General features: G+C 39.6%; 1 protein-coding gene across 5 annotated transcripts in view; it reads left to right on the top strand.

The window, feature by feature from the left end:
• The window catches only part of LOC121300722 (transformation/transcription domain-associated protein), an 89,869-nt gene that overhangs the window by 52,518 nt on the left and 14,965 nt on the right, over positions 1–22,386 (top strand). For all 5 annotated transcript variants that reach the window (XM_041229455.1, XM_041229452.1, XM_041229454.1 and 2 more), the window contains 8 exons: positions 614–714; positions 6,325–6,526; positions 7,862–8,023; positions 10,461–10,551; positions 11,029–11,228; positions 13,651–13,912; positions 21,157–21,382; positions 21,696–21,913. In XM_041229455.1, the coding sequence (XP_041085389.1) occupies positions 614–714; positions 6,325–6,526; positions 7,862–8,023; positions 10,461–10,551; positions 11,029–11,228; positions 13,651–13,912; positions 21,157–21,382; positions 21,696–21,913 (1,462 nt within the window). The remainder of the gene's footprint in view (positions 1–613; positions 715–6,324; positions 6,527–7,861; positions 8,024–10,460; positions 10,552–11,028; positions 11,229–13,650; positions 13,913–21,156; positions 21,383–21,695; positions 21,914–22,386) is intronic.

Below are 22,386 nucleotides of genomic sequence, written 5' to 3'. Positions count from 1 at the left end.
AATTGTTTGCCTTCCTGTTTTTGGAATTTACACTTGATGACTTAAAGATCGCCTGTGGCCAGAAAATTAAGGGGAAAAAAATTATCTGATGTTAATAATTAGAGTGAATTATATTGCATTTAGCTGAATATCACATGAATAACTTCCTATTTTAATGAATCAGTCTGGGCTCACCAAGCTCTCACAGCTCTTAGCAGTGGAGTTCCCAGCCAGGTAATAAATCTAAATGAACTTGCTCCCTCAGTCTCATGCATTTTAATACTGATTTTGCTTTGTTTATTTATTTATTTATTGGTGTGTGTGTTTGGACCAGTCCCACTGTTCTTCCTGTCTCATACCACAGCAGATGGAAGCTATTAGGCAAGCAGAAGAGCCTCTCTTTGTCTCGTCAGCACATACATGTTGCAGAGGATTTCAGTAAAAACTTGGGCTCGTCCTTTAACTGAATTCAAGGTGCACTGTGAGAAGCCCTTCTCTGCTTGTGTGAAGCGTAACTTCAGGAGGTCAGAACCTCTCTGCTGACAGGTTCTCCATTACGGCAGGTGGTGACAGAGTTGATAAATAGACAAGTCCTCCTTCCCCAGCTCTTCACTGACTTTCCTCCTCCTTACAGGGCCTGGAGGTCATTGAATCCACAAATCTCAAGTATTTCACCAAGGAGATGACAGCCGAGTTCTACGCTCTGAAGGGGATGTTCCTGGCCCAGATTAACAAGTAGGTCCTCCACATAGATTTAACTTTTATATGTAGTGGGGAATCGTGTTTTCAAGGGCTGAAGTCACAGAATTGCACTTAACTGAATTCTTACTCATGATAATCTGCAGTTCGGAGTGAAAATGGAACATCTTGCAAATCCGTGCTCGGTCTTAATTCACATTGACCTGGTTGACCATGGGGACCCTCTGTCATTTCGCATTGTCTTTGTTCACTGGTTCTGTCTGTTCTTGGTAATGAAAGAGATTTTTAATCTTAAACCATAGTCTTCATCCTCAAAATCCTCCCCCCCAGAAGGGATCCAAGTTCAAAAGACTAAAGTAGGAGTAATTGCTTCCAGACAATAAATAATAATTCTTGTGCTACCTGACTGCATTCCAATCAACGGCACACTTTTTAGATAAATCAGCCCCAACTCCCTCAGTTAATCATTTATTTAAAAACCCATTTGATAAATAAACATTGTTACTTTAAGCCGCTGACAAGTCATCAGCTAAAGTGTGCATGAATTAATTATCAAGCCGACCCTGCAGTTAACAATCAATATGACGGCAGATTAATAATCAGAGCACTTTAAACCAGAGCACAATTTAACATTGGACCCGATCGCAGTTCTTCTGCAACGAATGTACTTGTGCCTGTATGTTTAAATATTTATAAAGATAAAAGTGTCTTTTAGGATGTATGTCGTCTTTTCAGTTACAGGGCAGGAAGAGTGATATTTATTTATTTTTATTACTAATCTTCAAGCTTAATATTTTACATGCAAAGCAGAATGCATAGCATAAGGCTCTTCTATATGTTTCCATCTCTCACTTGGGGCTTCTGTGTCAACTCGTGTATCCTCTGCTTGATCTTGTAATTCGGTCACGTCTTGCTATAAAAGCAGGATCTAGCAGAACAAACCTCCCCCTGTAACCACTGTGGAATTTCAGTCATGCTGTCCTGCCTAAATTCATTATTTAAAAAAAAAAAAAAAAAAAAAAAAAGGGTGGTGATGTCCTTTAAACAGATATCTGGCATGGAGACAGTATGCTGCCTAATGCAGCAATTTGTTCGAGTTACATGCCAGATAACACGTCGCTGTCCCAGCTACGGGCTAACAGCACAGAGCCGGAGGGTCATTCGGGGGCAATGCCAGCCCTCCTGGGCAAGCCCAGAGTGAACAAGTTGAGAAAAACAATGCCAAGAGAGTCATCAGAAGTGTCGGAATGATAGATAATGTGAGAGGGAAGGAGAGGAGACAAAAGCAGGAGACAAAGCCAGCTGTTAGAAATAGAAGGTGGCGATAAAGCAAGTCATTTATCAGGCTGCTGCCACTGTAATCTGCATCATTCTGCAACCCGGAACACCTGAAGGCTCTTTGTAGAAGATATGAATAAAGCCCTGTTTGGAAAATAGGACAAATGGGCATTTTATAACCCGCAGTTTTTGACATGCAAGGTTGTGAAAGCAGCACCATGGCAGCACACCACTACAGCACATCACCTTTTTGTGATGCTTTGTACTGTGTAATGAATGTCTGCAGTGTTTGAACCATGCACTAATTCTATTTGTCAGTAAAATTAACCTAAAAAAAAAGTCTAATTTTAGCAGATACTCTGCATTATCTGAATCCATATTTCCTTTTAAAGAGATGCATTGCGATTTTCTTTTATATAAAATAATAATAGTAATGTGAATAGCACAGTAACAATGAAGCATTCATTTGAAACAAAAGGGGAGGGGGTTTCAGCCAGATCTCACAATTACGGCTGTTTGTACAAGCTAATGGAAGCGGTGTAACACTGCTGAACACCACAGTGCATGTGATCTGTGAATAAACATGCTGTCTGTCTGGCTTCTTTGCTTTAAACCAAAAGACACACGTATACACACGCAAAACCTCTAGAACAAATTTCCTGTGCCACTGGATTTCTTTGAGTTACGCTTATCTCAACATGTTATGATGAATTACTTTTAAAATGCAGTGATTTAATCTGTACTGTAATAAGGACTGAAGTTGGACCTATGAAGTTGGACCTCCTTCCGCTAATGCCTTGTATCAGGGTTAGCGTACTTGGTCTTTCAAGTTTTTAAATACAAGTACTGTACATCTACTGAGCTTGTGGTGGAAAGGCCAATTATTTCTATGTTTTATTACTAGAATGTGATGAGCTTTGAATGATCTTCCATGGTTTTGTTACTTTTCTTACGTTCTTGGTCAACAAATACTCGCATGTTGTATGGCAGATACAATACATGAAAATCGTTAAGCAGCCTGGGCTAAACAGATTTCAAATCGATTAGCAATTTGCAGCCATGCAGCCTACATCAGCTCATCCGTGGTATTTAATTTGCACATTATTGATATTTTATTTATTTATTTATTTATTTTCTCATAATGGTGGTTGCATGGTCAGGTGGATGTTAAAAGTTGTATTGATGAACTTTGTGGGACGTGTGTGCTTTCCTGGCTGCTGATTTAAAAAAAAAAAAAAAAAAAAAAAAAAAAAAAGTTTCTTTATGCAATTAAATAAAAGCTGTTTCTGGCTGGTTTACCATGTGGTTTGCAGTTCACACTGCCTAATGCTAGGCATTTTAATTCAGTGCTCATTTTGTGAGTTTTGAATCTTGTTCTGTTCAGTTACATTGCAAGCAGGCAATGTCAGATTCCTTGCAGCACTATTTAAAAACAATAGCCCTGTGTGTTAACAAAGGGCAATTTACCTGGTTTAATTCTACTCCAGTAATATATATAAAATATATTATATATTAGATATATATATATATATATATATAATATATATATATTATATATATATATAGCATCTAAGGAACAAGGTGGGTCTGTTCTTTTAAATGTATCCTCATGTTAGTACATGACTTGAAAGCAAGCTGCATTGCTCAGTAAAATTTAGGTCGATAAGTATTGTGTCTGGTTTATATTGCCTGAAGGACCAGCTGTTTTTTGTCCTAACATGAAACCCTGAATAACTGAATGGTGGCTGTTGTGGCTCGTGCTTTAGTCAGTTCATAGTCCCTTAAATTGTTATAGGTCTGTGGGGAAGGGGCTTATTAAATGTGTGTAGAGGAATAATCAACTGTAGTCATTTGTGAAATATCTGTATCAGCACAACATTTGCTAACCTTAGCAGTGTTTAATGTAATCATTACCTTTTAAATAAACAGCAGAATCTGACATCAGGAGGATTACCCAAGGGCTTTACATTGCCATTAATGGGGAGGGTATGGTGACTTGCTGCTCTTTGAATAACCAAGCGTTTTGGATAGATAATAGTAGGGCTTTCTACAAAAATGTTTAATTTTTAAAAGCGCTGTAGCAGCATGCATTCTTTTCTCTTCTCTCAAACACAGTAATATATACAAAATGTTTCCGTCAAACTGTACAGTAATACAAGGCTCAAGCTGCTTTTTTTAAATTGCAACCTGGCTGCAGAGAATATTCTGTTGTCCGCGACACAGAATGATTACCACTATACTCGCACAAGGCTTTTAGCCATATTCAAGTGCGCCAGAAGGCAGTGTGAATGTAATGAGTGGGGTGTGGTACAGTGTGTAATAGAAAAGGGAAAGAAGTAAAGCATTGGAAGCTTTACACAGGCATGATGCAGCCATCGTTAGAATGTGTGATTCATTCACAGCATTTTGAGACCTTTCAAGTTTCTGTTACCTCTGGCATTCCTCACCTAAAGGTGCAGAAACACTACCTTTTGAACTCACTTCTGTATCATTCCAGGGTAGCAGATTGTCCACAGACTGCAAACCTTCCGACACTAAGACCGGGGACCAGGGGGCGGGGGACCGGGGGGTTGGGGGCGGCTGATGAATATGCCTCTTGTTTTGAGTGATGTGTTTTATTTTACTTTTTACTTTTCATTAAATATTTTTAGTAATTTAGGGAAGAGTGCATATCTGTCCGTCTATCCACAGTGAAGGGGGAAAAAAAGACATTAACTCACCTTAAAATCAAGTCCATATTGGTTTGACTTCTCAATAAAAGCAATAGTCTATTTCATAGCTTTTAAAACTTCACAGCAAACATAGCTAACATGTTTTGACCCGTAGGTCATCTTTAGAGCATAGACAAGAAAGGGAAGTACATAATCGTTAAATAGTCATTATTTATTTCAAGTGAACACAATGAAACATTAAGCAAATCACATTTCAGTTAGAAACACAGGTAGATCACAGCAATCTGTTACGATGCATTCTTTTAACGGCAGCAGCAACAAACATACAATCACAAAGTTAATGAAACAAGCAAATGTGATCCATAATAATATCTAGCATAACATTAAACAGATTAAAGGTTAAACTCCTGGTTAGGTGTGCATGTATAATATACAGTGCCTTGCAAAAGTGTTCAGAACCTCTCGCAGTTTTCACATTTTGTTGCTTTAAAGCTTGCAGTAATGACACTTTTTGAAGCAGGAATTAATATGTGTTATATATACAACCTACTCCACACAGTCAAAGCAAAAACAAAAATAAGTAAATAGATAATATGAGATAAAAATGGAAAAGTCATGATTGCATAAGTTTTCAAACACTTTGCTGTGGCATACCTAAGTTAATTCAGGTGCACAAAATGACCTTAACGAGCCACACAGTTAGTTGAATGGCTTGATGATTTCTCATGATTTCGGAATAAAAACACCTGTCTCTGTGAGGTTCCTTGGCCAGTTCCTTGGGCAAGGAGGAAACTGGTGAGAGATGCCACTGGGACAACTTTGAAAGAGCTACAGATTTCAATGGCTGAGATGGGAGAAAATGTGCATCATTCAACAATATACAGAACACTTCACAAAAGTAGCCTGTATGGCAGGGTGGCAAGAAGGAAGCCATTACTAAAAATAAGCCATCTGAAAGCCTGCATGGAGTTTGCAACAAAGCAACTGAGTGATCCTGCAAAAATGTGGTAAAAGGTGTTGTGGTCAGACAAGACCAAATTGGAACTTTTTGGTTTAAATGCGAAGCGTTGCGTTTGGCGCAGACCCAACACAGCACATCTCCCTGTCAACACCATCCCTACAGTCAAGCATGGTGGTGGCAGCATCATGCTATGGGGATGCTTCTCCTCAGCAGGGACTGGAAAGCTTGTTAGGATTGAAGGAAAAATGGATGGAGCAAAGTATAGGCAAATACTAGAGGAAAACCTGTTTCAGTCTGCTAAAGACTTAAAACTGGGGTGAAAATTCACCTTTCAGCAGGACAATGATCCAAAGCACAAGGCCAAAGCTACACTGGAGTGTCTTAAGAATAAGAAAGTGAATGTCCTGACTCGAATCCTATTGAGAGTCTACGGAAAGACTTGAAAACTGCTGTCCATAAGCGATCCCCAAGCAACTTGAGAGAGCTTGAGCAAATCTGCCAAGAAGAGTGGGCACAAATTGCACCAAGCTGGTGTGTAAAGCTGGTAGAGACTTGCCCAAAAAGACTTGTGGCTGTAATTGCTGCCAAAGGTGCTTCTACCAAATATTGAGTTGACGGGTCTGAATACTTACACAATTATATTTATCAAAGGTTTTCTGGAGTGGTGTAACAAAAATCGAGCTATTTGGTCACGGTGGTTGTTTTTTAACCCCTGTGCTTCCTGTCTGTCTCCAGGTCTGAAGAGGCGAACAAGGCATTCTCTGCAGCGGTGCAGATGCATGACGTGCTTGTGAAGGCCTGGGCTATGTGGGGAGATTACCTGGAGAACATCTTTGTGAAGGACCGGCAGCTCCACCTGGGCGTCGCCGCCATCACCTGCTACCTGCACGCCTGCCGTCACCAGAACGAGAGCAAGTCTCGCAAGTACCTGGCCAAGGTAAGAACAGGCTGGTCACTTGCTCCACGCAGAGCACTCAAGCCTCTCATACATCCTGAGGAAAAAAAATCATGCCATTACCCCCGTGTTTTCCTTACTTCTGTCCCCATAAGAAACTAGTTTAGTGGCTCTGCAGAATAATCTTTTTTTGAACGGTATTATACGGCTTTCCTTTCCTTAGTAGAAGATGCAGTATACATATTCCCCACAGTAAATGAGGTGCTCTGGTACCCCTCGTTAAGGTCTGCAGTGTGTATTTTTGGTGTACAGTGCAGTTGTAATTAATGAGAAAGGTGTCTGGCTGTTTAAATCATTGAGCTCTTGTGTTGGCCCCTTTGGTAACTTTTATATACAGGATGCTAAATCTTTTATAAACATGTTGAAAATGTTAACGCCAGAGATACTGAAATACTCTGTGCCGGTGTAACTTTAAAATGTTGTTTAGGCAGTGGGGACACACATTTAAATATACACTTGCCAACGTGAGCCACCATGTCATAATAATTATGTATCTCTTTTATTGTTCATTATTTAATTAATATATACTTTTATTCGTTATTCATCTCAAGAGTGTTGCAGGCGAGTAGGTGTGCATATACAGTAGCTATCCAGTTAACCTGTGGGTTTGTAGTTCACACCAGTTTGCCAGTTGTAAGCTATGAAGATTTCTACTGAATGAAAACTACTCTGCTGAGACACAGTTAACAAGAGAGTTTGTGCATTTTTCTCCAACTACACCTACACTCATTTGGCTGTGTACAGGTAGTGATATAAGCTGGCCTCAGCGATTTGTACGTGATGCATGAGGAATGAGGAAAGATGCGCTGGAATTATAAATGAGCCATGGTGCCTCTTGGGCTTGGAGCAAGGTTAGATGTTTAGTGTAACTACATGGGGGGGGGGGGGTTACAAAGACTCGTCAACAGAAACAAATGGGAACGTTCAGTAATCCCTGCAAGCACACACAAGCTGGAGTGTTGAAGGTGTTTGCTCAGTGCAGTAAAGCAGAGTCTTTGTGCAACAGACCTTATGCTGTCTTGCAGAAACACTGACCTTGCTTAGAACTTGGATCAATGAAACAGTATTTTAGTTTTCTTTTAGATTCTTCAGAAGGAAATTACCCACATGCTTGCTTTTTTCTCAAACAACTGTGACCTTTTAAAGTTAATAATGAATTAATTTGTTAACTGACCAGGTAGTTTCTTGATCACACTTTGCAGAAAATAAAAGGGTGAGAGAAGCCATAGCTACCATGATCTTTTAATGGTGTGCATGGTCAGACATAGGGATTGCAATAGACAGCGATTTACATCAAGCTTGTTTCTTTCTCTCCAGGTCTTGTGGCTGCTCAGCTTCGATGATAAGAATACCCTGGCTGATGCTGTCGACAAATACTGCATTGGAGTGCCGCCTATCCAGTGGCTGGCATGGATCCCACAGCTGCTAACCTGCCTGGTTGGATCAGAGGGCAAGCCACTTCTGAACCTCATCAGCCAGGTCTGTCTCTGTGCGTGTGCGTGCCTGTGGACACTAATCAAGATTAATACACTGCAGTGATTCCTCAGAAAGCTGCTCTTTAATAAATTGCATTTGTCCACTTAGGGGTTCAGATGAGTTCCATTTTCCTTGATGATGGTTTTAATATTTGCATTCCTCTCTGGAATTCATTTTTAATATTTGCACATGAACTTCAATGAACAAAAAGCTACTGTAAGTGGAGCTGTTGTGTTTTTTAGTAACTCTGCTAACTACCTCAATAATGTGATGCAGCTTCCCCCGAGCTTACAGTATATCTAATCTGAGGATGAGTGTCTGTCAATATGTAATAATCGCTCATCAATATGTAATAACGCTACGGACAGTCGTTATCACCAGTTCCTGAAAGCTTGCCCAAATATAAAGGAATTACTGTGGACATTTATTACAAAAAGTGATTTGACAGAGACATTCTCCACAGCACTAAGAAACCAGCCGTGTGAGCCATTAAAGGCTTGATCTTGATAACCACACGTCCATATTTGCATTGGATATGTATTACTTGCTTACCACCTTGCCGATAGCTCTAGCTTGTTGGCAGTAAAAGGGTTCGCATACACAAGGGTGGCTCAGCCTAATTCATTATTAACTACACCTGGTTCCTGTCTGTGGACTATTTATTGCATTGGTTTTTTTTTTTTTTTTACTTCAGCATTATCTGTAAGGCGTTCAAATATTCATGAAGGAGAGATAGGGGCACTTTGAGAGAGTGCAAATGGGAAACAATATTTTACTTCCTATTTCATATTGAAGGCCACAGCGTAATCAATGCTCGGTTTCTCTGCTCTAATGGGCTGGTTTACACATATCTTATCAGCCCAAAAGCTGTACATTAGCATCCATTCACATAAAACCTCAATTTGGTGAAAAGTGGTGTCTCTTTACCCTAAAAGGCTGTTCCTCACCCTCCTATCCGCTAATAGATGGTGTAGGGTTACTCTCTAATGGGTGAATTCATAGCGCAACGCTGCGATTTGAGCAGAGCTGTGGTCTGATTTAAAAACTCGCTGGTGTCATTATGTCTTTTTGTTTCTTCTCTAATTTATCTGCTTTAAATCTGATCTGGTCACTGCAGAGTTCGGCATTCTCACATTATGCTGCCTTTTGAATTATACAGAAATACAATAGCGTGATTCTAATTAGCTGTCCTTTGGATGGCTTGCTGCACACACGCACACGAAAAAAAAGACCACTTTCGATCTCTTTTAAGGACACAACCTGAAATGCTTGGCAAATGCATAATCAATTCTACCTGCCCCTTTCTGTTTTAACATTGACATTATCCAGCTTTTGTACTTTGCGCTGCATTTTCCTAAATGATGACTGCATTACCTAAGGCAGCATGTTAAACATTTGCAGATGAAACTGATGTGGCTTAGGAGTTTGTAGATTGTTCTTGTAGCTTTTGATGGGAGCTACAGTATAAAAAGGGGAACGAATGGAACAAGAAATATGTTTAACTCTGACCAACTGAGCTTCGATTTTAAATCCTGATCCCTTGTAAAAGTTAACCCCACATATTCCACTCCTTTTTTCATTATTTCCTCCAACATTTCCTTTTTTTTTTTTTTTGTGCTATTTCCATAACAGTTCAGTTTAGTCATATTGCGTTTAGTAATATTCCACATTACATTTAAGCAACTTAATCTTTTTGGCAGTTAACATACTTCTTCATTTTGGCCAAAGACTAGATTGGGGTCCCTCACAGTTTTTAATCAAATGTTTTTTGCATTTTTATAATTTTTTCTAGTTCTACAACCACTTGTCAAACTGTATGTCCTTATCCAGTTCAGAATAATGATGCCAATGACTGACTCCCAATGGCACAGCTCTAATAAAGGTGGAGATGCTTTATGCCATTTTACCTTCAGATCTGGGAGCTGACAGGTTTTATCTAACTCAGCAGCAAACAGGAGGCAAAACCAATCAGGCCCTGATAGGAGTCAATGAGATGTTTTATTATGAATTCTTACGATGCTGACTATTTACTGTAACAGACAGAGCCCGAGACTAGATGAATTATCCCCATGATTAAAATCACCGTCTGGTTAAGTGACTACAATACCAAAAGCCTTGTGTTTGCTTATTTATTTTTTCAGATTTTCCCAGCCAGTTTGGTGATGCTGATAATGACAGATCGACAGCAAGTGTGACTAAAGCCATCTGTTCTTGGCATTGCTGTGCAGGGAGACACACTTTGTCTGGGGATGCCATAAATATTAAACATTATCATCTTAGGGGTAGTGAAGGTCTTCACACCTCTTTTGTATTCCCTGCTTCAGGAAACTGACGGGAACCGCGTACTGCCATTCCAGCTGTTGTGTACCGTCCTTCCTCTGTACGCAACTAGTAGATAAATTCAAGCTGTTTCATCCCATTTCTTTGTCCATCACTGTAGGTTGGACGGGTGTATCCTCAGGCCGTCTACTTTCCCATCCGGACCCTTTACCTAACACTGAAGATCGAGCAGAGGGAGCGGTACAAAAGTGGTGAGGGTCCATTAGGCAGGGCTGGCCCAGGAGGCATGGCAGTATCCAGGGCAGCAGTGTCACACGGCCCTGCTGTACCCTACTTGCTCCCTGAGCCCGCCCTCAGAGGTTCCGTCTCCAAGTGTCCTCAGACACTCTGATTCACTGTCTTTATTTGCAGCAGCTCATTGCTTTGGGTAATTTGTCACAGTCTAAAGGAAATTGGTGTTTGATGATTCAAGGGAAAAACTTGGCAGCCAATTAGAGTACATATTTATGTGATTATGGAAGCTTTGTTTGTGTGTTTGTATGTTGCTTATTACAGCATAACCTCTTAATTGTACAGATTGCATGTTTTTTTTTTTTTCCATTGAAAAATCAGGAGCAATCTCCAAAATAAACCCCACAGAATTAGGAGTGGGTGAGAGCAATGTAATTTGATTGGAAGTTTTCACATCTACAGTGCAGCTTATATTATCTCTCCTTGTCTGTTTTCAGACTCGGGCCAGCAGCAGCCCAGCTCGGTCGGTGCCCAGTCCCACTCTGCCTCGGACCCGGGCCCCATTCGCGCGACGGCGCCCATGTGGCGCTGCAGCCGGATCATGCACATGCAGCGGGAGCTTCACCCCACCCTGCTCTCCTCGCTGGAGGGCATCGTGGACCAGATGGTGTGGTTCAGAGAGAACTGGCATGAGGAGGTACTGGTGACAGCATAGTCTAGTTTAGTGGGTGAACAGTCCTTTTGTGTGTGGTGCAGAACAAGATATTGATTGCTGTATTAACGTAAACTTGTGTAACATTTACTTAAAGAAAATGTTGCATGCTTTCTCTACTTAAGTGTTCATAGCTGATATTCCAATATTTCAACTGCCCGGTAAGACAGGAACCTGCAATTATTCAGAAGATTCCCTCCGAAAGAACTCTGCAGCTGTGCCTGCCAGTGGCTAGTCTTAGACATGGCCAGGAGTTTTTCTGTTGTAACCAGAGGGTTTAATCTTGAGGAAGGTCACAGTCCTGAATTGACTTGCTTCTGCTGTCACTGTGTAGACATGCCCTCACAAAGCTGTTTAGCAAGCCTGACAGACTATTACTGCAAATGTCTTCTATCTCTGTGTAATAAACAGATTATTCTGCATTCATTTGCTTTAAGTATAGCGTTTTCAATTTCAAATGTTGTGCTTACTTTGACAAGGAAAAAAATGCAGAAAATAGGAATCGGGCTGTCTTTTTTTTTTTTTTTTTTTTTTAATGAATGAATGACAGGTGACAAAGTAAGCTCATGGATATTGGTTAAGCCAAACTGTTTGCCAGTATTTTGAGAAATGACTGAATATATTTTACTATTTTGTTTGTCCAGTTCGGCTTGGATTTTGGTGTCTGACCAAATATTTTGTCATCTTCAGTTTCTCGCACTGTCCATATAGTTTAAGATTATCGGATTTCTACAGACGCTGTAGCAACTCTGAAGCAGTTAAAAATAAGAGTATATAAAATAACAATCGTTTAAAAATTCAACATCGGGTGAAAGATCATAACTTCATTATTTTCTTTTATATTGTCATCTGTTCAAAGCATGTTAAATGTACAAAAAGCCAGATTAAAAAAAAAAAATAGATCAGCTGTTAACATTTAAATATATGGTATACGCATTAATCAGAATGATTAAACTAATAATCCATAAGATTGTTTGTTTATTTTATTTTTTAATGGCGCTAACGCACAACCTAATACATTACTTGGCTGTTAACTTGTTGAGCACGCTGATGCAGTTTTACTGTTCTCGATCTGGACAAAAAATTAAGGCTGAAAACTGAAAATTTCAGTTTTCCTGGGAAGTCTGGTAACCCTAGAATATGATTAAAACAAATGTTTTACTACTTAGTCAAGTTTGTTTCTTATGCGCAACAGGACCAAGTCCAGCAGTTGTTCACATTGAGGTTTAGCAAGCAAACCGAATTGCCAAACTGACCGAGACCACCTCTTTAAGTGGACTCAGTACAGTTCGTTTCCAAAGCGGACTTTGTTGTTCACACGTCACACTAGCCATACCGAATGCGGACCACACCTTCTAAACAGACCCAGTGTGAACACAGCCTTAGATATGTCTACCATGACTCGGTGCTATTGAGAACCCGTTGACAAGAATTCATATATCTTCTTGGATAAACGGTTTGAGCCAATCGTGGCTTTGCTATGCTGTTAGCTAGTGACACCAAAGCTTTATCTAGGCAAAACATACTGTAGGTGTCAGTCTGATTCTAGTACAGGTCTTATTAAAATGTCTGATGGATCAGACATCTATGTCTATGGCCTTGTCTCTTTCTGTTATATTTCCAATTTATAAAAAAGTTATTCAATGACCAGATAATCTGTCAACGCTCCTTATAAGGTAGTTTTGATTATTTCAAGATAATGTGGTATAGCAACTTAGAACCAAATACAGTGTACTCTGCGGGTTGTTTTTTCTTCCTATTATAGAGTGCTGACGAAGATTTCACAGTGCTCTCTAATAGTATCAGCAACAAAAATCTTTTGAAGATCTTGTGGTTCTTTGCTTGTTGAACCCTTTGCAGTCCATTTACACCCGCTGTTTAAAATATATATTTTTTCAGAGCAAAACAGGTTTAAAAGGCATTGAATCACAAAAGGACTGTCAGTACCGTATCTCCAGCCAAGCCCCACTCCTTGTTTGCTGCATTTTTCACATACCTCTTTATAGACGTTCATACTGATGAATCCTCTCCTGATCACCAAACTCCTCAATGCGATCCAAGTCATTATTTTATCACTGTAACATGAAATAAAAGCTCTGTAAATGTCTGTGATATTTTTGAGTGCCTGATGCAGAAGCAGCTATTTCCTTTGTTATGGCCGTGTTATCTCTGTAATGCATAGGGCTATGAGACACCCCCCCCCCCCCCCCTTTTTTTTCGGTTTCATTCAGCGCCTATCGGTCTCACTGTGCCATTGAAATGTTTTCTCTGCTTTTTCAGGAGAAAAAACGACTAGAGAACTGTGCTTTACGTCTTTTTGATTATGTCGGACCTGAAAAGGGAGAATTGTAATGACATAGGACTGCAAAGAGTTAAATATATATATATATTTTGTTATTTTCTTCAGGTGCTGCGTCAGCTCCAGCAGGGCCTGGCTAAGTGCTACTCTGTGGCCTTTGAGAAGAGCGGCGCTGTGTCGGACGCCAAGATCACGCCGCACACGCTCAACTTCGTCAAGAAGCTGGTGAGCACCTTCGGCGTGGGCCTGGAGAACGTCTCCAACGTGTCCACCATGTTCTCCAGTGCCGCCTCGGAGTCGTTGGCACGCCGGGCACAGGCAACCGCTCAGGACCCAGTCTTCCAGAAGATGAAGGGCCAGTTCACCACAGGTCAGCCGCCTGGGGCTTCTCAAAGTGCTGCATTTTAAAAATAGCAATCCTTCTTCTGCTCTTTCAAACCTTGTAGTCATGGAGCAGAATATACAGCTATGGCCAAAAGTCAATTAGAATTTTAGGATTGAGGTGTAATAACGTCTTTGGGGTGAGACGTTGTTGTAAGTGACTCTACAACTGATGCATAGTTCACACTCCCTAGTCTCGTATCTTGTAAAGCGCTTTGTGATGTTCGTCCACTATGAAAGGCACTATGTAAAAATACAGTATTGTTGTTATTATTATAATATTAAAATATATCTCTGTCTATCTGTCAATAACAAAATTTACATCTGTTATTTAACATAAAAGAACGTTATCAAAGAAACTACAAAATGATATCGCAAGTGTCTAACGGAAGCCATAATAGTATTACAGTATTTGATGTTTAGATTTTTCAATTTGTCAGTTATTCATTAAGTATATGGAAAACTGCAAAATGATATATAATTCAATATGTTAATGTAGCATTATTGAGCAGGTTTCATTCAAATTTCATTCAACAAAATTAGTTAATCATATAGGCTGATGCAAAACCTTTCAACACCACCTTCACACCACTTTTGTGTTGTATGTTCAATCAGTAACTTATCCCTGATAGTAAAACTGCAAGAACTGCTGTCTAATCATTAGCACCTCCTGGGGATTTTTATTGTTACATCATTAACAGTGAAACAGTGACACCAGTCCAGCTTTTGAGGCAGTTGAGTCCTGGGAAATAAACTTTTCTTCTGTTTTGATATCATACCATGCATTTCAAAGAATCCCTTTGAGATCAGCAGCTTGTCGTGTGTTATTGATGGTTTTCAAACCTATCTCGAGTATTGATACAAGGATTGTCTGTGTGCAATGTGTAAAAAAAAATAGACATTCAAACTATAACTCCTTCAATTGAAAAATAGATTATATAGAAGCTTTTCAGATTTTCTTGATATGAAGCACGTTGGTGTTTAGACCTGCCACCAATAAATCAGTTAAAGTTTCTGACCATAATGGTCTCCAGTCAGTCTGTTTTCCTAATATGTTATTATACAATGTTCTGTGATACTCACCAGTAGCAGCAGCTCAAGTTTGTGTTTCTTTGTGGTTGTTTTCCTACAAACACTATAGATGCTTGAGAGTGAATAGTTTGCTAACCCGACTGTAGAGAGTATATTATTATAGTAAACTGTTACATTATTTCAGAATCTTATCTTATTTCTTAAAGCTACAATGGGAAGTGCAATGTAGAAACCTCTGTGCTAGACCACTGACTTGCTGGAGTCTTCCTAATTTTAAACAATGACTTCCGAATCATGTTTTAGGCTTTCTAAAGTTAGCTTTGTGCTATAAGCTACTTCAGTAGGCAAAAAATGTTTGATTTAGGCTGACAAGTTAGACACAGTGTCTATACAGTAGATGTTACAGTTTAAGCAAGTTGTACATTTTAGCATAGTAAAATATTGTGCTTCAAACTAAACCGAAAATGAGCACCAGGCAGCTATTAATAGGTAAAAATATAGATATTTTTCCCAAGGCTTTTCAAGTGTTTTCTGCTTAGCCATGATGCAAAAATAATAGCTGCATTGTGTTTGGCATGATGTTCTCTCTCAGGCACAACAGTTGCATGACAGTACATAGGGGTTCTGAACCGTGCGATTTAATTTAATAGGCAGCAGCCACCAAGCTGGGGAAGGATTGCGTAATGGTTGGCACTTCGCTGGCTGTTCGGAAATTATAATTTAATCAATCAGTGAAGCTGTTTTTTCGCTAGCTTTGCGTCCATCAGCAATGCTCCTGCTTCTTTGTTTCGTGTCTTGTGAGAGCACGTAGAGAATGATTCGTCCCATTCTGAGCGAAGTATGCAAGGGGATAGATATGCCTAGGATCATTTGTTTGTGGGGGTGTGTGTTTATGCCTAGCATCATTTGTTTGTGGGGGGGTGTGTTTATGCCTAGCATCATTTGTTTGTGGGGTGTGTGTTTATGTATTTGCTGGGTGCATGTAAAATCTCTTGAAGACTTTACACATTTGCCACTCAATTGAAAGATGCTGCATGTTAAGAGGTGGGCAAGTGTTCTGTGGAAATGTTATTCAAATATTGGAACCCATTCCATATTGACCAGTTAATCGCTAGTAGTCGTCAACTGCAGAACCCGTGTCCTAACATTCCTTAAAAAAAAAAAAAAACCCTGCTCAGTCTGGTAGAATAAACTTCTGTGACGCTATATGTTGGCAGTTTGTTAACATTTTCAACATACTTTCAGAGTGAATACAGTAAATACAGAGATTTCCGTCAGGGGAGTACTCTTCTGTTTATTCTTTTAATCTTACCTGAACACTAGAAAGGTTATTGTCTTGTGACCTTTTCATTTATTACAGCTCAAAGCAGTAGAATTATGGAGAGGAGGCATCATTGTCAGCTAAACTGAATTCACAGACGGTTTTCTTGTATTCTGGGTGAAACAACAGCATTAATCCCTGGACAAGGGGCTGCCATTAATAGCTTCCCCATCATTGTGACTTAAGAGTTATAGGTCACTCGATTTAGGAGTGGGGATCATTTTTAATAGACAGCGCCAATTATCACACCAACCTTTTAGGTGTGATAATGAGAGACCTGTATTCATGGGATTATCAAGCTCGCTTTCCAAAGCTATTTAACTTTAATAAACTTGCAGTATAAAGCCTGCTTGGAGGATCAGAGTCACTGCTTCTGTACTATCCAGGTCTGTTTGGCATTTAAATTGAATGCCTAAGATTATAAAATATAGCTGTCACACTGGGCTTTAGTGGTTGTATGTTCTTTGAAGGGGGTGCAGCAATATAGAAACTGAAAAATGAGCTGCTTTTGTGGGTAAGCAGACAGCCAATTAATTGTTTTCCTGGCTCATTAATAAAACTCGGGCTACGTTTCTTCTATCGAATGATGAGAAGGAGGAGCAAAATAAGGCAGAATTGCAATAGCCAACTATCTAATGTTACAAACTACTAAAGGGGTTCTAGTTAATGAAATTATTCCATAAAGCTTACCTGTCCATTCACTAAGTAGGTCTCACATGTGCTATTTTGAAAGAATCGCATTTTATTGTAAACCTATTTTTTCATAAATTGATCTGGTGCCGTAAGATATTAAAGGAAACTGTTTGCTTTCAGGTATCTGTTAGACTTCAGGGATGGAAATAAGTCTAAACCAATCCTGGTTTAATAAGACACAGATGAGATTATTACCTATACACTGTGGCTAATCAAGTTTGTATTAATGCCTGGAATAGGTGAATTTGCTATGCAACAGCATTCATCATGTAGATCTTTCTTCATGTACACCATTCATCATGTAGATCTTTCTTCATGTACACCATTCATCATGTAGATCTTTCTTCATGTGTAGCATTCATCATGTAGACCTTTCTTCATGTACAGCATACATCATGTAGACCTTTCTTCATGTACACCATTCATCATGTAGACCTTTCTTCATGTACAGCATACATCATGTACACCATTCATCATGTAGCTCTTTCTTCATGTACACCATTCATTATGTAGATCTTTCTTCATGTACACCATTCATCTTGTAGATCTTTCTTCATGTACACCATTCATCATGTAGATCTTTCTTCATGTGTAGCATTCATCATGTAGATCTTTCTTCATGTACAGCATTCATCATGTAGATCATTCTTCATGTACACCATTCATCATGTAGATCTTTCTTCATGTACAGCGTACATCATGTAGATCATTCTTCATGTACACCATTCATTATGTAGATCTTTCTTCATGTACAGCATACATCATGGAGATCTTTCTTCATGTACACCATTCATCATGTAGATCATTCTTTTCAAAACAACAATGTTTGGTCTGAAAAATAATCCATTAACTTTTAAAATGAAAACCTGGGCTGTGACTTTACCTGTTAGCCCTTGTTTACTACCTTTTTGCATTATTGACGATCTAGAAATTAATTTATACTGTGTTTCCAAAGCAGGTTATTTCATTCTAATTACATGCATCTTTGTCTCCCAAAGAGGTTAATCCATTTGTTCAAAGAATACAATTGGACGATTGGTTCTTCTGCAGATGACTCGTCTCTTTTTTTCATTTTCATTTTCTATTTAGCTGTATTATTTGTATTTCATTTGATACAAAAAGAAAACATTAGGCTACCCAGCAGGCTTGCTAACAAGAGTCTATCATATGACAGGGTGCTGTTGTTGCCAGCTTATAAACTTTAAACCAGTTCATGCTAGTTATGGATTTCAGTAGCATTTAGAGTTCACAGTTCATCACAGCTTGGCCAGGAGTTGTTCGGTGTTGATGTATCTGGTTAAGACCACGCATACTTCCCTGAGATTACCATGGCCCAAGATTACGGACGAGGTGGAGCCTGTGGCGAGGCCCTTGTGCTGTGAGCACAGAAAGCTGACTTCTTTGTTTCACTCTAACAGTCATTTGTTTGACTTGCTTCTGGACACAAGAAGTATTTTTACTTTGCCACTTCCACACTGGAGGCGTTATTTTAGTTTTGCAAACAGGATTTAGGCCTTGGTCTTTTTGAAGCCAAAAGTTTAATGAGTAGGTAGTGTTTACAATACAGGCTGAGCTTCCTACAGCACATAATACACCTGTAAAGGCCTAAAAAAGTAGGGCTTGCTTTGTAAAAGTTCTATTACAATGCAATATTGGCTCCATTTTTTTTTTTTTTCTGGGCTGGAGTTTATAATAGAATTTATAGAATACCTTACCAAAGTGCATGTCGTGAATTGCCTTTAATCTACTGTTATCTATTATCTTTTTAAATAATAGGAACTACCTAATTGAGTTCATAAATAAATATTTCACTGAAAGTAAGTCAGGCCCAAGTCACATCTGTGGGCCACACTGCTAGATGCAGCATGGTGTCATTGAGTTCTGTAGATGACTCGGGGGCTCCTTGCTCAACCCAGATTGTTCTCCTGCCCCTATTGCATTGACAGGCCGTGCAGAACCTAATCCTAGAACAGCACAATGCAGGGTGACACCAGTGGTCTGGTGTGACGTGAGCCGCGAGACTCCGGGTGACCTCCCATACTGTAAGCCAGGCAGCTTGCAGATGTGATGTGAACTGCAGGATTCTGGCTTGAGGAAATATAGATTTATTTTCTTGTCTGAACGCTATGGATCTAGAGTCTAAAGAACACTGGGTGACTCTCTTAAAAATACCTCTTTGTATGACATTTAGAAAAGTCTTGATAAGCACGATAAGTGTAGCAAAAGTAGTTATCTTAAAGCATAGAATGTGTTTTAAACCAGGATCTCTTTTAACCCTTTGAGTAGTATGAACGTACCGGTACGTTCTGCAACTTTAAACTTGAATTACATAATATTGTAACACTAGGTTTCTGTAACACCTTTTATTGGTCTCTTGAACCCTCTGCCAATGACATGTAATTATCCCAGTCACAAAAATGTCAACCGTGTTTGTGAACCGGCAAAAATCGCTTAGTGAGAAAAAAGTATTAGTAATAATACTGAATTCAGATTCTGGTTTAAATTAAAGTACATTATTTTCTTCCACTGAATCGGGTGTTAGCGAGTGTGTCAGTGAAGACATAAGCGAAGAAAATTTACCATCAAGTGACAGCAAAGAGGCGGCGCCAAAACTCTCTGCGTTGCTCCATGCTTCAAGGAGTATCATACACTGCAGCATTAGACACTCACTTCCTCCGCCCCCATGAGCTGTTTACCCAGATATGATTTATTCCGTCTCTCTCGCCCTTTTTTTTTTTTTTTTTTTTTTGTTAGGACATGTTGTGGTTGTTCCACCTCATTGTTTATTGCCTATATGTTATTTTTTAGTCAAAACCTTTCCCTATGAGTATTTATGGTAAAAATTATTTGTCCGTATTTCGTCAGTATTCATTACATACATACAAACATAGCTTTCAGCTTGTTTTGTACGCTGTACTCGTAATAATCAAGTGCATGCAGTAGACAAAAAAAATAAATAAAAAAAACTCACTCCTGTAGGACCCGCAGAGCATTTTAGAACTCATTACTCAAAGGGTTCATATTAAAAGTACAGCAATTTAGCCAAAAACAAATACATTTTTAACTGACATTAAACGAAGGAGAGAAATTGTAGCGTTTTGTTCTAAAATGATGAGTCGTTCCCTGGCCAAAGCGCTACGTTATAAAATGTTCGTGCGGAGTAGGATTTGCAACATCAGCAGTATTTGTTTTAACATAGGATAGTATAAGTAGCAGGAATGAAAAAGCAGCCTGTCCACTGACAGCCTCCTCATACGGAAACCTTTAGCCCAGTTTGCAGCTGACATGTGGGATCCATTAATAAGCAATGGCAGGTGGCTTATAACAAAATAAGATTTTTGTGCTGCACTAGCAGTAAATTATGTATCGTTGTGCTATTTTGTTCTTCCCGTGTTGAGTCAGCAAGCAACTAGGACTGAACGTACTTGCAATGTGCACGTATAAAGTTTTCTGCCCCTTCTTGAAAAGACCTTTCAAACCCAAAGCTTCCAAATGAAGCCAACCTCTATTTACTTATCCTCCAAAATGTACATTTGTGTTGGATGGTGTGTGTCCTATTTTCTCAAAATGTAGCAGACATTTAAAATAAAGTATTACAGAGAAGCATGCTATATAATACAAGAATGTAATAAATACATACATCTGGGTCACCTAATTTAAATGTCCTTGTTGAGATAAATGCAAATATGCTTGGGGCTATTGCCTCTGCATTCAGCTAAAAAACTAAACTTTTTTTTTTGTGTGTTCTCTTGGCCATATACTAATATCAGTAAGCAAACTTGTTTTTTTTTTTTTTTTTTGTTGTTTTTTTCATTGTAAACCTTAGCTTTAAAATGTGTTTTTTAAACAATTGCTTAACACATCAAATTGCTATGGGTTTTTAACTGATTGCAAGTTCCAGCTCAGTTGAAATATCTTGGTGTAATACGCTGTATCGCCTACAAAACAGCAGCCTCTGTTGCACTGATTTACAGTGACATTGCCATGCTTGGACATCCTGCTCAAGTGGAATTAAACATGCTAGCGGCTTAAACACTTAGCTATATCAGTACGCAAGGGGTAAGTTGCACTGATGTAGTGTGTGGTGTGTTTTTTTTTTTTTTTTTTTTCAAAATCCAACCACTCAACAATACTTTGGGGGAGTACAAGGGTTAACCCTTTTCTCGAATCTTCTCCCCTGTGGATAGACTTTGACTTCAGCGTGCCGGGCTCCATGAAGCTGCACAACCTCATCTCCAAGCTGAAGAAGTGGATCAAGATCCTGGAGGCCAAGACCAAGCAGCTGCCAAAGTTTTTCCTGATCGAGGAGAAGTGCCGCTTCCTGAGCAACTTCTCCGCGCAGACCGCCGAGGTGGAGATCCCGGGGGAGTTTCTCATGCCAAAGCCCACACACTACTACATCAAGATCGCCAGGTAAAGACCGCACCCAGCACTCTATTGCATCAGTCCAGCCATGTAAAGATACTGTACAGCACACTATTGCAGCAGTACAGCCTGCTAGAGGCAGAGTGCAGATTGGCAGCCAAACTTCACATAGATCGCTAGGTAAACACAAGCTACCACTACTGCAATAAGATTAAGTAAAATAAGATTTTTATTTGGGATTTTTGTTTCTAGGACACAACTGCTAACAAGAAATTATCATCTTTGGCCTTTCTTTCTTTCTTTCTTTCTTTCTTTCTTTCTTTCTTTGATGGGTATGTACTTTCATCTCGTTCTCTCCTAGGTTCATGCCTAGAGTGGAGATCGTTCAGAAGCACAACACAGCTGCTCGCAGACTCTATATCCGAGGCCACAACGGGAAAATCTACCCATACCTGGTGATGAACGATGCCTGCCTGACTGAGTCCCGTCGAGAAGAGCGAGTCCTGCAGCTCCTGCGGTTGCTCAACCCTTGTCTGGAGAAGAGGAAGGAGACCACCAAGAGGCACCTCTTCTTCACAGGTAACGCTGCTCGTTATGTTTATCTGTCTGTTTATCACCTATCATTGTGTCCCCTTAAGCGATTTTTACTGCCCTGAACCACCTTCCATCAGTCTGTATTGAACATCAGTGGCCTCTTGTGATATTTTCTTGGATACACCTGAAGTTGTAGCAAGTTTTTACAATTGAACTCGTTCCAGGTGGAATATTCTGTGGAGGTGTAATAGAGTTAGCCATTTGTATTGGCCTCATTACAGTTCCAAAGTCAGGCATGGACCTTTATCGTCTAGTACTGGGTTCCAAATAGCACTTAAACAGGTAGGACTAGTCTGAAAGCTGCTTGCTCTTAGTGTGATGGTGTGTTGGATGTGGAAAGCATGCACCCTAGTGACTCGAGTGGTGGTGGAGGAGTAAGATCTCTTCTCGAAGCAGAAAGACCTGCTTTTTTTATATTTTCGTATGACACCCTTGGGCCCTCTCTAATTCTGATGCTA

Source organism: Polyodon spathula, chromosome 26 (genome assembly GCF_017654505.1).
Source record: "Polyodon spathula isolate WHYD16114869_AA chromosome 26, ASM1765450v1, whole genome shotgun sequence".
Classification (NCBI taxonomy): domain Eukaryota; kingdom Metazoa; phylum Chordata; class Actinopteri; order Acipenseriformes; family Polyodontidae; genus Polyodon; species Polyodon spathula.
The sequence above is the reverse complement of the archived record's forward strand: the minus strand, read 5'-3'. Positions and strand labels throughout refer to the sequence as shown.